The sequence below is a fragment of the Cervus elaphus genome, chromosome 4, assembly GCF_910594005.1.
Source record: "Cervus elaphus chromosome 4, mCerEla1.1, whole genome shotgun sequence".
Taxonomy (NCBI): domain Eukaryota; kingdom Metazoa; phylum Chordata; class Mammalia; order Artiodactyla; family Cervidae; genus Cervus; species Cervus elaphus.
The window spans coordinates 54,794,228-54,808,440 of record NC_057818.1 but is presented as its reverse complement, the minus strand read 5'-3'; the positions used below and the strand labels follow the sequence as shown (position 1 = coordinate 54,808,440).

At 54.2% G+C, this 14,213-nt stretch overlaps 1 protein-coding gene across 1 annotated transcript in view; it reads right to left on the bottom strand.

Moving 5' to 3' along the window:
* Nucleotides 1-14,213, bottom strand: part of DHX34 (DExH-box helicase 34) — a 28,587-nt gene that overhangs the window by 9,451 nt on the left and 4,923 nt on the right. The window contains exons 3-9 of the mRNA XM_043899622.1: nt 13,807-14,118; nt 11,876-12,130; nt 9,346-9,448; nt 7,686-7,903; nt 3,433-3,607; nt 1,904-2,097; nt 1,095-1,196 (exon numbers count right to left, since the gene is read on the bottom strand). Coding sequence (XP_043755557.1) covers nt 1,095-1,196; nt 1,904-2,097; nt 3,433-3,607; nt 7,686-7,903; nt 9,346-9,448; nt 11,876-12,130; nt 13,807-14,118 — 1,359 coding nt within the window. The remainder of the gene's footprint in view (nt 1-1,094; nt 1,197-1,903; nt 2,098-3,432; nt 3,608-7,685; nt 7,904-9,345; nt 9,449-11,875; nt 12,131-13,806; nt 14,119-14,213) is intronic.

Sequence of the window (14,213 nt, the reverse complement as noted above, 5' to 3'; positions counted from 1 at the left end):
GAGGCCTTGGTGGTGACTGCACACTCCAAGATCTGCAGCCAAGGGGAATGGCTACATCAGAAGCTGTTTTATTTTATTTTCATTCCACGGCATGCCACACAACAGGGGGCTAGAATTCCCCAGCACCAGAGCCTTTTTGTGCTCGAAGGGAAAGATGCCCGTGGAATATTAATGACACAAACCACCTGCAGAACCACATCTTAATAATAACAATAAAAATTGCAGGGATTACCTGGTGGTCCAGTGGTTACAAATCCACCACCATGTAATGCAGGGGACATCAGTTCGCCCCCTGGTCTGGGAAGATCCCACATGCTGCAGAGTAACTAAGTCCGGTGCCCCAACCCCCGAAGCCCACCCACCCTAAAGCCTGTGCTCCACAACAAGTGAAGCCACGGCAGCGAGAAGCCCGAGCACCACAACTAGAGAGGAGCCCCGCTTGCAGCAACTAGAGAAAGCCTGCACTCAGCAATGAAGACCTAGCGCGGCCCAAATAAAGGAATAAAGTAGATACAAAAAAAACTGCAAAGTATTAACTCATTTAGTCCTCACAGGAATGCTGGAGGCAGGACTATTTTTTGCTTCCCCATTTTCTGAGGGAGAAGCTGAGGCCCTGAGAGGCCCGGTAACTTGCCGGAGGTTGAACTGCTAGCAAGCAGCAGAGCTCAGATTCAGTGCTGAGGTGTCCCGCTCCAGACGGTGCCTCTAACCATCACTACTGAAGCCCACCCACCCTAGCCCATGCTCCACACCTCCCAGCACTCGGCCTGCGTGGCCACCTCAGCACCCCAGCTCAAGAACGAGGCTCTTCGTGAGGATGTGACTCGTGACAGCAGACCTTGTCCACCCCTCCAGGAAGCCCTTCTGGATTTTCACCCCTTTGCCCTGGCCCCACCCAACACCTAGCCATGTGATGGTGGGGGAGGTGGGTGTGGGGAGGGGCTTTGACGCTGCTGTCAGAGAAGAGGAGATGCCACGCCGGGGAGGGTGTTCACGCATACTCTCCCTCTACCTCCTCCCACCCCCATGCCCCAAGTCTGTTCCCGGCTGCCTTCCCCGGGGGGCCAGCCCCCACCCCTTCTCCCAGGCCTCACCTTGAACTGGCGCCGCAGGTTGGCCACCTCATACAGCCGGTGCTCCTCGATGCCACGGTGGCGGCACCACTTGCGTGAGTTTCTGCCCCGTTCAGATTTCACCTGAGTGGAGGTCCAGACCCCAGGAGGTCAGGGCCTGACCAGCCGAGGGAAGGGGTGGGGGTGCTGACTCACCACCTAGACAAGACCCCAACACCAGCCACTGGGAAGATGTGAGGCTGGCGGGAGACCTGTCAGCCCTCCCTCAACGATACCTGCTCTCCCTCTTCCAGGTCTCAGCCCCAATGCCTCCTCCTACAGGAAGTCCTCCCAGACTACTAAGGGTCAGACAGCCCTCTGGGGCTCTCTGAGCCCCGGGGACTCCCCACTGCAGCCCATTCTGGGTGGTCACTGTCCAAGGACGGTCTGCCTCCCTGCACTGGACTGGGAGTTGCAGGAGGGCAGGGCCAGGTGAGTTTAGTCACCACCGGGTCCCTAGCACAGCTCAGGACAGGACCAGGCCTGGTCAGGGAACATGTGTTCAATACACAGACACCCCCTAAGGCCAGGGAACATGTGTTCAACACACAGATACTCCCTAAGGCATCTAAAAAGCCGACAGTGCTGGCTTTAGTCAGTGCTTAGAGACCCCAGGCTCCCCTCAGCATGTGCTCGTCCCAGGAAAAGTGGATTCGGGGTTCTCCCCAGCCAGGCCCGGTCTGCAGGGGCCTCAGGGGTCCTCCCTGGGGTGGGGGTGGAGCGCAAAGCCCTGATTCCATGCAGAATGACAGCCAGGCAACTGGGGTGGGGGAGGGTGCTGCCAAGCTCACCTGCACCCAGGTGTTGAAGACGTTGAAGAGCGTGAAGGGGTCGCCCTGGTCACTCTCCAGGGGCCGCCGCGCCGCCGCGCACTCGGGGTTGCTCTGGGTGCTGCGGGTGAAGGGCGTCTGGACGCTGAGGGCAGCGGCAATGGTGAGAACGGGCTCGGCCAGGTGGAACATGGAGCCCAGGATCAGCATCTTTCCTGGGGGAAGACCCACGCTGAGCCTCCTGGGTGCCCGACGGTGTTCCCCACTCCTCAGGGACCCCTGACCCACCCTCCACCTTACCCCCAGAGGGCCTCGGGAGCCAGGGGGACAGACTCACATCCAGAATCAGCTCCCAGCGTGATGAAAGACTGCTTCCACCTGCCAGTGGAAGTGACCTGACTCATCCTCACTGTTCCCCTGCCTACCTTTCCAGAAAGTTCCTGTTACACAGCTAGCCTCATAAGATAAAGATGGGCAGAAAAGCAAGGCTGTCCCTGAACCCTTAATTCTGTCACCTCAGGCAAGTCCCTCCACCTCTCGGTGCCTCTGTTTTTCCATCTGTGAAATGGGCTAACAGCAGCGTCTACGTGCTGTGAGCATGAACTGTTTCACTGTGAAGCACTGGGTGCTTACTGGCACGGAGGAAGACCGGCAATGAGCCACCTGGGCCCAGAACTGCTCGGCACCGCGTCATCTGTGCCGCCCGCCCCGCAGGGCTCAGGGACCGACGGTGCCAGCCTGGCTGGGGCGTGCCTCCCTGACGAGTGCCTCCCTGGACGCGCTTTCTCTGAGCCTTGTTTTCCTCATTTGTACAACAGGGACGCCTGAGGCCCTACCCTCACCAGATGAAAATGAAATAATGGCCACAGAGTCTTCCACGCTGACATACAGCAAAGGCTCACAGAACATTCTCTTTCTTCTCAGATCCGATTCTCTCTGCACTATCCCTGTCCTCTTGTAACACAAACAGAAATCACTTCCATAGCCGTGGGAGGCCCTCAGGGTGGGCAGTACCCAGCCTGCTGCCCATACTGCAGCTCTAGCGTGTCACAATGACGGGGACTTTAACGTTGACGCGGGCAGCAAGCTCCCTTGAGCACCAGGCTTGGGAAATGATGCCCCAGGTGGCAGAGCTCAGCTGGGACCATTCTCTGGGCCGTGGATGGTTGGTAAATACAGGATGTCCTGAGTCAGGAGAATCGGGCAAGATGAAGATGAATATGCCCCGGTTAGCAAGCTCCTTGGGAGGGGCTGGCATGACTCAGGGATGAGTAAGAGGAAGAGGCTGGCAGCTGTGACATCCTTATAACCACAGGAAGGCGGGACCAGGGTGAAGCTGGGGCTGGGCTGGGCACAGGAAAGAAGCATCTGTTTTGTTTGCTGCTGTAGCCCTGGTGCTAGAACAGTGTGTGGCACAGAGGACCTGTGAATGAATGGACAGGGCCCAGAGACAGAACAGCCTTGCCTCCAGGTCACTCAGAGAGTGAGCAGCGTCCCACACCCATTCTCAGGACCCTCCGTGATCACCCCCAGGGGGCGGTGGTCCTCACCAATCACGACGTCCACTGGCAGTTGTGCCAGCAGGGACCCGATGGGGGTGAGGGCCTCTGAGCCGTCCAGCGCCCCCTGGTCCCGGAGGTAGAGGATGGCCGTCTCCAAGCTGGTCGGTGGTGGGGGCTCGATGAACGGGAAGGTTCGGGGGTCCCCCACGCTCATGCTCTTCATCTGGAATGACAGTCAAACCCCTCAGGAACGGGGAACACAGGAGCCACTGGGGGACCTGTGACACTTCAAAACGCCCAGAGGGAGGGGACAGACGCATACCTATGGCTGACTCATGTTGGCATACGGCAGAAACCAACACAACATGGTGAAGCAATTATCCCCCAATTAAAAATAAAATAAATTTTAAAAATACATCCAATGTCAAGACTCACTGTACAGAAGTGGGGAAGGCGGACCATTATCTGTCTGTCCGTCCACCTAGCAGCTCTTCTCCTAGACTCTGGCCACACAGCAAGCACGTGATCTAAGCTGGACCATTTGAGGTGTCACAGCAACTGACAAAGGGGTGAGCACGTGACCTGAGCTGGGCCAATCAGAATCCTTCCCTGGGACTTTGCAGCCTGGAGCTGAGGAGAGGTGCTCCAGCACCCACTCTGGTTCTGAGGGGCCAGTGTGGAAGCCCAAAGCAGCTGAAGTTATTTTTCCCACTGCCTGGAAATCAGCCAATCCACAGCAGATGGAGAAATCCTTTATTTTTTTCTTAAGCCTGACCTCCCCCAACATGGACTCACAAATCCATAAAATCCCCTTTTCTGAAAACAACAGCTTCAGTCGGGTTTCTATCACTTTCAACAAGAGCATCCTGATTAGCTCAGTGGCACAGAGGGGCTCGTGGGGAGGAAGAGGTGAAGTGTGTACCCATCGCCAGACCCGGCACGGCTCAGGGGAAACAGCACCTCTCTGGTGAAGGGATGAAGGTAAGGCTGGCGTGGAGGCTCATGTGACCCTGAGAGAGTGAGGACAGAGCTCAGAGAACCAGGGACTCAGCCAAAGTCTCTGGGAGAAGTGACTTCTCCCCTGGCCTTGATCTGGAGGCCACCAGAAGTTCTAGGCCATCCAGCCCTCAACCAGCCATCCCACTGTCCTCCCTGGTTACTGAGCCCTGGTGCTGTCTGACAGACCACTAGCACTTGTTAAAAGACCTTTAAGCTAGGAGTTCTGGGTGGGGGGATATTATTACATGATTCCAACATGTAACTGGGACTGCGAATCACTGCTCTGATCCAGTCAGGCAACACCCTCCCTCCCTTCCTCCTGGACAATTACAGGTCACAGAGTGGAAGGCAGGATGGGAGGCTGGCCAAGGCGGCTGGCAAAGTGCAGGGAGCCGGCCTGACTGCTCAGGCCCCTTCTCGGCCCTGAGAGAGATCTAAGAGGTCCCTCTCTGTCCCGCCACCCCTGATTTAGTAAAGTGCAAATTGGCCTTTCTCACCTCCCTCAAGGAAATTGCTGTAGCCACCATTTGCCCATTCTCCTGACTCTGATAAGATTATCGGGCTCCTGTGAATGGTTTATGTCTAGGTAGTCTTTAACTGATTGTAAGACACTGGTGCCATGCTCTACTAGAGTTGAGATAAAACTCCTGAGCTAAAACTAGTGTCTGCAGTTCTGCATGTATGCATGTCTTTGATCTAAAATTTGGTGAATCCTGTTAGCATATATATGTATGTTACCCCTCAATAAAGTCATCGGAATCAGTCACAAGCTGACTCCGTCCCTCTCAACCCCATCTTTCCGAGTCTTTCGTTTCTCAGGTGCTCTGGTGATTGTGTCCTCGACGTGTTCGTTTTGCTGGCAGGCCCGGCAGCAAAGTTCCCATGGCCTTAAAAAAACAAGACCCACAAGGGCTTCCCTGGTGGCTCAGTGGTAAAGAATCTGCCTGCCAATGTAGGAGACTCTGGCTTGATCCCTGGTCTGGGAAGATCCCACCTGCCCCAGAGCAACAAAGCCACAGCGACTGAGCCTGTGCTCTAGAGCCCGGGAGCCGCAACCACTGAAGCCGGACAGCCCTACAGCCCTTGCTCTGCAACAAGAGAAGCCATCGCAAGGAGAAGCCCCAGAGCCACAACGAGAGAAAAACCCGTGCAGAAACAAAGACCCAGTGCAGCCAAAAATAAAAATAAAATTACTTTTAAAAAATGAGACCCACAAAGAGGGGCAGTTCATTGCTTCTGCTGCCAAACAAGCAAAGATGGAGGAGGTGCTCCCGGTGGCTACCAGAGTGGAGGGGCAGTCGTGAGGCAGGCTCTGGAGCCTGAGGGCCCCAGATGAATCCGGCTCTATCCCTTGCCAGCAGAGCCACATGGATCAAGGTACTTTACCTCTCTGTGCATCCTTTTTCTCATCCATAAATTGGAATAAGCTTACTTACTACACAAAGGTTGTGTGAGGATCAAAACAGTTATATATATATAACTTAGAACAGAGCCCAGCACATGAGAAATACTAGGTAAAATTATTTTCTATCATCATCACCATCATCATCATCACTGATATTAGGAGAGCTGCTGCTAAGCTGAGGTTGGAGCTCTAGAAAAAGCCCTGGCGGTCCAGTGGTTAAGACTCCGAACTTCCACTGCAGCGGCTGTGCTGTGCTTAATCACTCAGTCATGTCCGACCTTTTGCAACCCCATGGACTGTAGCCTGCCAGGCTCCTCTGTCCATGCGGATTCTCCAGGCAAGAATACTGGAGTGGGTTGCCATGCCCTCTTCCAAGGGATCTTCCCAACCCAGGGATCAAACCAGGTGTCCCACACTGCAGGTGGATTCTTTACTGTCTCAGCCACCAGGGAAGCCCCCAAATACTGGAGTGGGTAGCCTATCCCTTCTCCAGGGGATCTTCCTGGCCCAGGAATTGAACCAGGGTCTCCAGCATTGCAGGTGGATTCTTTACCAGCTGAACCACCAGGGAAGCCTCCACTGCAGGGGTACAAATCCAATCCCTGGTCGGGGAGCTAAGACCCCATGTGCCACAAGACCCAGCTCAAAAATAGAAATTATAAATAAATACATAAATTTTAAAAAGCCTCATACTGTATGACATCACTGATCTATTTAAACAACCAAGGCTGTAACCTCCTTATCTCAAGGCTTCTCATTATGTGAAATTTTGTTCAAGCCAATATTTTTCTAACAGCAGGCTATATGAGTCAGGAAACTCCAAGAAGTGGGTCAGAACTGGCACTTTTTCCAAAGGAAATCAAGCAAGTACAGACTATCAGTGTGCATCACCCTTAGGAAGGGGGCTGGTTCATGTCACGCCCCCGCCTGGGCACGTGTGAGCCCGCGGCACATGCCGCCAACTGTCCTTCCCTGCTTCTTCCTGAGTGCAGGGCTACACTTCCCAGCCTCTCCTGCAGTGAGACATGGCCGTGAGCTCTCACCCGGGTGAGTGGAAGGGAGGTACATCACTGTGGACCCACCCTCACCCTCCCAAACCCAAGTCCCATGCTCTCTCCCCCTCACAGGCTGACACAAATGATGAAGGCCCTGGGGAGATGATGCAGCCACAAGACAGAAAAGGCCCGAGTTTCTGAATAAGGGTTTCCCCAGTGGCTCAGCTGTAAAGAATCCACCTGCCAATGTAGGAGATGCGAGTTCAATCCCTGGGTCGGGAAGATCCCCTGGAGAAGGAAATGGGAACCCTCTCCAATATTCTTGCCTCGGAAATCCCATGGACAGAGGAGCCTAGCGGGCCACAGTCCATAGGGTAGCAAAAGAGTCAGACATGACTTAGTGACTAAACAACACCTTTGAATAAAGGAAACTGCCTACCAATCCAAGGACTAACATTCTGCTGTGCTGGCTGTTATGCGAGTGGGTCTATTTGTCACAGAAGCCTAATCTAAGCAAAACGAACTACTGAGATACAAGCCATGACATAAAGCATATTGAGAAACCCCAGTTTTAAAAGCCACTTCCTAAAAAAAAGTAAAAAGCCACTTCCTAAAAAAAGTAAAAAGCCACTTCCTAAAAAAATAAAAAGCCACTTCCTGATGGGTCTTCTGTTACAGCTGAAAACATTCTGCTTGAGTCACAAGGTTCTTCCCATGACCCTGTGGACTGTGCAGAACAGCTCCCACCCCAATATGGGATCTGACGTTTGGAAGGAATGAGTTCCCCTCTGTGGCCTGGCCCACCCTCCCCTTCCTGATCCTGAAACCCTGTCTAAGTATCTCCTGGGTTCCTCTCTGGCACCAGCACTCAGGATTCAGTCTCCTCTCTGACCCTGCCTTACCTGAAGCACCAATGCATCCAGGGCGACCCTCCGGATCTCCGGGACAGGGTAGGGGGCGAAGGCATCGTAGTCCGATTCAGCATAGAGGCGGAAGCAGACGCCAGGGCCTGTGCGGCCCGCCCGGCCCTTACGCTGCTCGGCACTGGCCTGACTGATCCAGAATTCCTGCAGCCGCTGCAGTTTGGCCTGGGGGTCGTAGCTCATCTCCTTCACCTTCCCTGGGCGGGCAGGAGGGGAGCAGGAAGGGAAGATGTGTGCAGGACCCATGTGGGCCCTCCGCGTGCCTGGCCCTTGACCCAACCATTCATTCACTGACACCTCACTTATGTCTCTGTTCCAGTAACACTATCCCAGAGCTTAGTTTGGGCCCCTCTCTACCATTCTGTTAATGTATTCTTCAGTTTCTTCATTCATGCATCTTTCCATTTACTTCTTCAAGCCTTTCTTTATTCAGGGATTCAGTCATCCAACAAGTTTATTAACACCTACTAGGTGCCAGTCTTCCCTGATGGCTCAGATGGTAAAGAATCCACCTACAATGCAGGAGACCTGGGTTGGGAAGATCCCCTGGAGGAGGGCATGGCAACCCACTCCAGTATTCTTGCCTGGAGAATCCCATGGACAGAGGAGCCTGGCGGGCTACAGTCCATGGGGCTGCAAACAGTCGGACACGACTGAGCAGCTAAGCACACAGGCAGGTGCAGGCACTGTACTATGAACGAGGGACACAGCTGTGAACAAAACAAAGCCCCTTCATTCACGGGGTGGAACAGAACACCAGACTTCATCAATTCAAGACCACGCTTTTTTGTCTCTAAAAATGGAATACACCTTAAAATCAGTGACATCTCACTGATTAACAGACAGCATTTTCTAACAGTACATAAAATTATGTGTGTGTTAGTCACTCACTCGTGCCCACTTCTCTGCAACCCCATGGACTGCAGCCCACCAGTCCTCTGTCCATGGGATTTTCCAGGCAAGGATACTGTAGTGGTTTGCCATTTCCTTATCTTTTCTCATCGATGGTACCAGATTCAACACAGTAAGGTAACTGCTAACATGTATTGAGCATTCATTCACGCTGTGCCAGGTACTGGCCTCAGCCCCCGAGTGTATTAACTCTTCTAATCCTCACAACCTGAAGGAGGCTATTATTACTGCCATTTTACAAATGAGCAAAATGACCTACTGAGAGTGTCAGACCTTGGTCACACGGCCAGCAGGGTACCCGGCCAGGCTGGTTCCAGTGTCTCCTCACCACTAAGCGATGCTGACTTTTCAGAAAAGAGTCTAGCTGGGATATAAAATATAATGCCCCACACAATGAAGAAAAATAAAGCCTCATGAGGGAGGTGACAGTGAAAGATCACTTAGATAACATGGACAAGGTGGGCTTCTCTACTGGGGAGACATTTGCACAGGTCCTACAATGAGGTGAGGGAGTGAGCCATGTGGATATCTGGGGGAAAGACAGCTCTCAGCAGAGACAACGGTAAGTGCAAAGGCCCTGAGGCAGGGGCAAGCCTGGAAGGCCTGAGCAAGGCTAAGATGCCGCCACTGCTCCACAGCCCGAAACACTACCACCTCCCTGCCTCTGTTGCACATCTCCAACCCCACATCTCGCCAGGCCCTGGGGGATGCCAGGGGGCGCCCTTACCAGAATCTACCACGAAGCGGATGCCGTCAATGGTGACTGAGGTCTCAGCAATGTTGGTGGAGAGGATGCACTTCCGGACTCCAGGGGGGGCCACGTCGAATACCTGGGGGACGGTGAAGAGGCGGCCTTGGCGCCTTGTCTTTGTCCTACCCCACCCAGGCTCTTTGCACGACTAACATGGCACTTACTCACCCCCGTGTCCAGTGGCCTCCTGGATGCCTCCTGGATCTCCCATTGGACCCCACAGTCACACGTCTCCAACAGCCTGAGCACCTTCTACCAAACCCTTTCCTCCTTGGGCCCCCATCTCCTCATCTACTACATCACTGGGGCCAGAAACCTGGGCCGTCTTGGGTATTCATCTCTCCTCACCCATCCAGCCACAGCCGATCCCCCTGAATATCTCATGAATCCATTCCTTCCTCCCCAAACCCACAGCCCCTGCCCTGGTCCATGCCTATCCTTTCCCACCCAGATCCCACTCCAGCTTCCTCCCTGGTCTCTGGTCTCACCCCTCCCATCCAGCCTTCACAGGCAACAGAGGGATCTGCTAAAGCACAAACAGAACTGCCCACCACCTTGCTCAGAACCCTCCCAAGATCCTCCAGTGCCCTCAGGACAAAGTCCAGGCCTACAGTGGGTCTTCCATGCCCCTGGTGGTCTACTCTGTCCACCTCCCCGGTCCCATCCCTCCTGACTCCCCCCTCACAATCTGGACCCAGCCACTCTGTGCATAGTTTTCCAACTGTCCTGTCTTTCTCTCACCCCAGGCCCTTTGCACAAGCCCTTCTCATGGACCCAAGAGACAGTCAGGCACAGTGGTTAAGAGTGGCAGTCAGCAACTACAGCCTGTGAGCCAAATCTATCCTATGATCTGTTTTTGTGAATCAAATTGAATGGAACGCAGCCTCACCTGGTGAGTCTACAACTGCTTTCTAGCTGTTAACAGCAAGGTAGTTGCGATAAAGACCATATGCCCATAACACCTAAAGATTTCACCCTCTTCACAGAAAGTCTGCCAAGAGCTGGTTCAGAGCATGGGCTCTGATACCAAATTACCAAGTTCTACAGCCTGGCTCTGCCAGTCATGTGACTCTGCCTAAGTGCCTGCGCCTCAGTTTCTGCAGCTGTCGAATGGGGACCGCAGGACCTGGCAGACAGGGTGGCTCAGACGCTGCCCAGCACAAAACTAGTGCTCTGCACACTGTAGCTGGGACATGCGTTTCCCTGCCCCCCCGTCCCAGAACAGGGCTTGCTCAGGGCTCCATTTGCAAAGTCCCTTCCCCCAGGAAGCCTTTCCTGAATCCACCAAGACTCTGCTCTCAGAGTATCCGAGGCTTTCCTCTACTACTTGTAGAATCATTGATTACATGCCCATCCGGCCCCCAGCAGACCAGCAGCTTGAGGGGAAGCCCCCACTGGGTCCCAAAGGAGCCCCTGGTGCAAGAGAAGCACCAGGAGGTGCTCAAAGGTTGTTTCTTCATTTTCTTTAATTCTTTTTTTTTTACTTTTTGGCTGTGTTTTGTTTTTTAACTCTTTGGCTGCATGCCGCAGCCTGTGGGCTCTTAGTTCCCCAACCAGGGGTGGAACCTGTGTCCCCTGCAGTGGAAGCATGGAGCCTTAACGATGGGACCCAATCACCAGGGAGGTCCCTCAAAGGTTTCTTTAATCAAGAAACAACCACGTGACCTGAAGGGACTCTCCTGGAGGTGATTATGGCGGTCAGCATCCAGGATGGCCGGGGCAGTCTCACCTCGTGGGATTCACAGCCTCACCCGGTACCGTTCCTCTGAACAGGGCAGGAGTGATGGTTTGTGATTTCCACAGCTACGTCATAAAAGATGCTGTGGCTTCTACTTTGGTCTCTTGGGAAGAGCTGGCCACCACATTGTGAGAACTCTCAAGCAGCCCCCTAGAAAGGCCCCCCAACCAACAGCCAGCCATGTGAGTGAGTGCTCCATCTCAGAAGAGAATCCTCCAACCCCAGTCAAGCCTTCAGATGACAGCGGCCCCAGCTGACACCGACCACAACCTCCCGAGAGACCCGGAGCCAGAACCATCCAGCCAAGCTCCTCCCAGATTCCTGACTGACAGAAACTATGTGAGCCAACGAATGTAACAGTGAGCACGCTACTAGGTCTTGGGGTAATTTGTTAGACAGTGACCCAAAGCCAGGTCCCCCAGCACCTGTCCATTCCAACCAGGCAGTCTCTTCACTTTCCCCATACCTGACTCCCAGATTCCCATGTCCAGGCCTTTGCTCAAGCCAGTTCCCCCAACCCAGACTGCCTTCCTTCCTCTTCTCTTACTCAAAATTCTCTTGTCTGCCAAAGCTCAGCTGCAGTGCCCCCACCTCACCAGGAAGCTCACCCTGACGCATCCTCCCCCAGCTAAAAGATGTGAGCGACCCCTCTCTGCAGCCCACAGCCCGGGGTCGTGGGGTTGCCTCAGTCCTGTATCAGCCACCCCTCCTCCTCTGGCTACCCAGCGAGACGCCCCCTGCCCCCCTCTGCCGGCCAACACTCTGTACCTTGTCCTGGTCGGCCACAGAGAGGGTGCTATGCAGCGGCAGCACCACCCAGCGCTGGGTGTGGCTGGCATAGGTCTGGGCGGCCTCGAACACGGCGCTGATCTCTGCCATGCCGCTGAGGAACACCAGGAGGTCCCCCCGCTCTTCGGGTGGGTACTTATTGTCGATGGCCTCCAGCACCCTGAGGAAGGGCCTCGGGTCCAGCTTCTCCGACTTGGACGTGGTCGGCTCGGCCTCCTGCGGCTGGTACACGACCTGCGAGGAGATGGCCCCAGGCAGGAGCAGACCTGGTCACTCCAGCTCTGACATCGGGGCGGGGAGGCCATGACTGACAGAGAGGTCGCAGACCATCCAGGCAGCAGAGGACAGAGGACAAACTGTCCCAAATAGGGCAGTTTGAAGAGGATGTGATAAAAGGACAAAGTATCAAGGTAACTGGGAGGTTTCCAGGGTGCTGGTAATGTTTCATGCCTTTTAATCTAGATACTGGCTCCATTCAAGTATTTTTAAAAATGTTTTCTTGTGATAAAAACTAAAAATTTTTTTTTATTTATTTGGCTGTGCCAGGTCTTAGTTGCAGCATGTGGGATCTAGTTCCCTAACCAAGGATCAAACACGGCTCCTCAGCATTGGGAGCCTGGAGTCTTAGCCACTGGACCGCCAGGGAAGTCCCTGTTGAGATGTTTAATCTATGAAAATTAATTGAACTGTACACTTGTGATACACATAAATCTTTTGTAGTTGGAGTATAACTCCAACAATAACAAAATTTTAACGGGTGGAGTCGGGATTAAAACCCTCAAAATCAGTTCTCTGAAAGCACCCTCGGTGTTTTTAATGACTACTTAGAAGACAGATTGATGGGGGCCGAGATCCAGAAACCACAAGGAATGTTGCATTTCCTGCCGCTAGGAGCCTCAAAGCTGTTATCAAGCCTTGGCCCCAAAGAACAAGAGGAAGGAGCAGTTATCAAAACCATAAAGGAGAGGACTGTGCAGAGGCATCTTGGAAGGAGCTGTGAGGCTCAGGACACTGCAGACCTCGAGGGAGGGGGCTGCCTCTCCTTTTCCCACTGGCCAAGGAGAAGCCGGGGGAGGGGGGTCCGTTAGTGCCTTCCGGGGCAGACAGGAATGTAGGGAAGGGCACAGTAGATCTGAAGGGCAAACAGAAGCTCCCGGCCCGGTGCCACGTCTATCTGTGAGCAGGATTTAAGTCCTGGCCCTGCCACTTCTGAGGGATGCTGATAAACACCCTGTAGGGCACAACCAAGAATTATCCAGCCCAAAATATCAACCGTGCTGAGTCTGAGAAACCCTGCCCCGTGAGACGGTAAAGTGATGAGAAAGGAGGAGCCTGGGTCCCCGAATGACCACGTGCAACAGAACTGCCCATCAACCTGGACCAGTTGGTTCTATTCTGTTAGATAAGAAAAATTTCTGTGTTACTTGAGCCTTTAAATTTTGGGCTCTCCTCTAACAAGCACTTAGCACTCTCCCCGGGACACTGCAAATGCCCAGAAAACAGCAGCTTTAAAAAATAAGAGAGAGAGAGGACTTCCCTGGTGGCACAGTGGATAAGAATCTGCCTGCCAATGCAGGGGACACGGGTTCAGTCCCTGGTCCGGGATGATCCCACGTGCCACGGAGCCACTGAGTCCGTGCGCTGCAGCTACTGAGTCCGAGCTATAGTCTGTGCTCCGCAACAAGAGAAGCCACCGCAATGAGAAGCTCATACAATGCTGCAACAGGGCAGCAGCCAAAAAATAAATACAGAAAAACTTCAAAAAGAGAGAGAAGGTCATTAATTAAAGAGATGGGAAACAGAGAAGGAGAGAAGAGAAGGGACATGTCCAGGTTGGCCGGGGACCAGGTGGGGAGTCCGGGGCTTAGGGGTGGGGTGGGGGAGCGGCGGGAAGCGTGGGCAGCACTGACCGTGATGGGGAAGAGCCGCCCCGGCACCTGCACCACGGGAACGTTGCCGAAGTAGCTGGAGAAGAGCGAGATGTTGATGGTGGCCGACATGAGGACGACCTTGAGGTCGGGCCGCTGGGGCAGCAGGCGCCGGAGGACCCCCAGGAGGAAGTCGTTGTGGAGGTGCCGCTCGTGCACCTCGTCCACGATCAGCACCTGGTACTGGGGCAGGCTGGGCTCCCGCTGGATCTGCCGGAGGAGCAGCCCCACCGTCAGGAACACGATCTTCGTGGCCGCCGAGCGCGTGCTCTCGAAACGGATCTGGTAGCCAACCTGGGGGTGGAGGGTGGGAGGGGGTGGTCAGAGAGGACCCTGGGCCTGTCCCGTAGCCCCTGACCCTCCCCACATTGAAACCCTGAGCAAGTGTC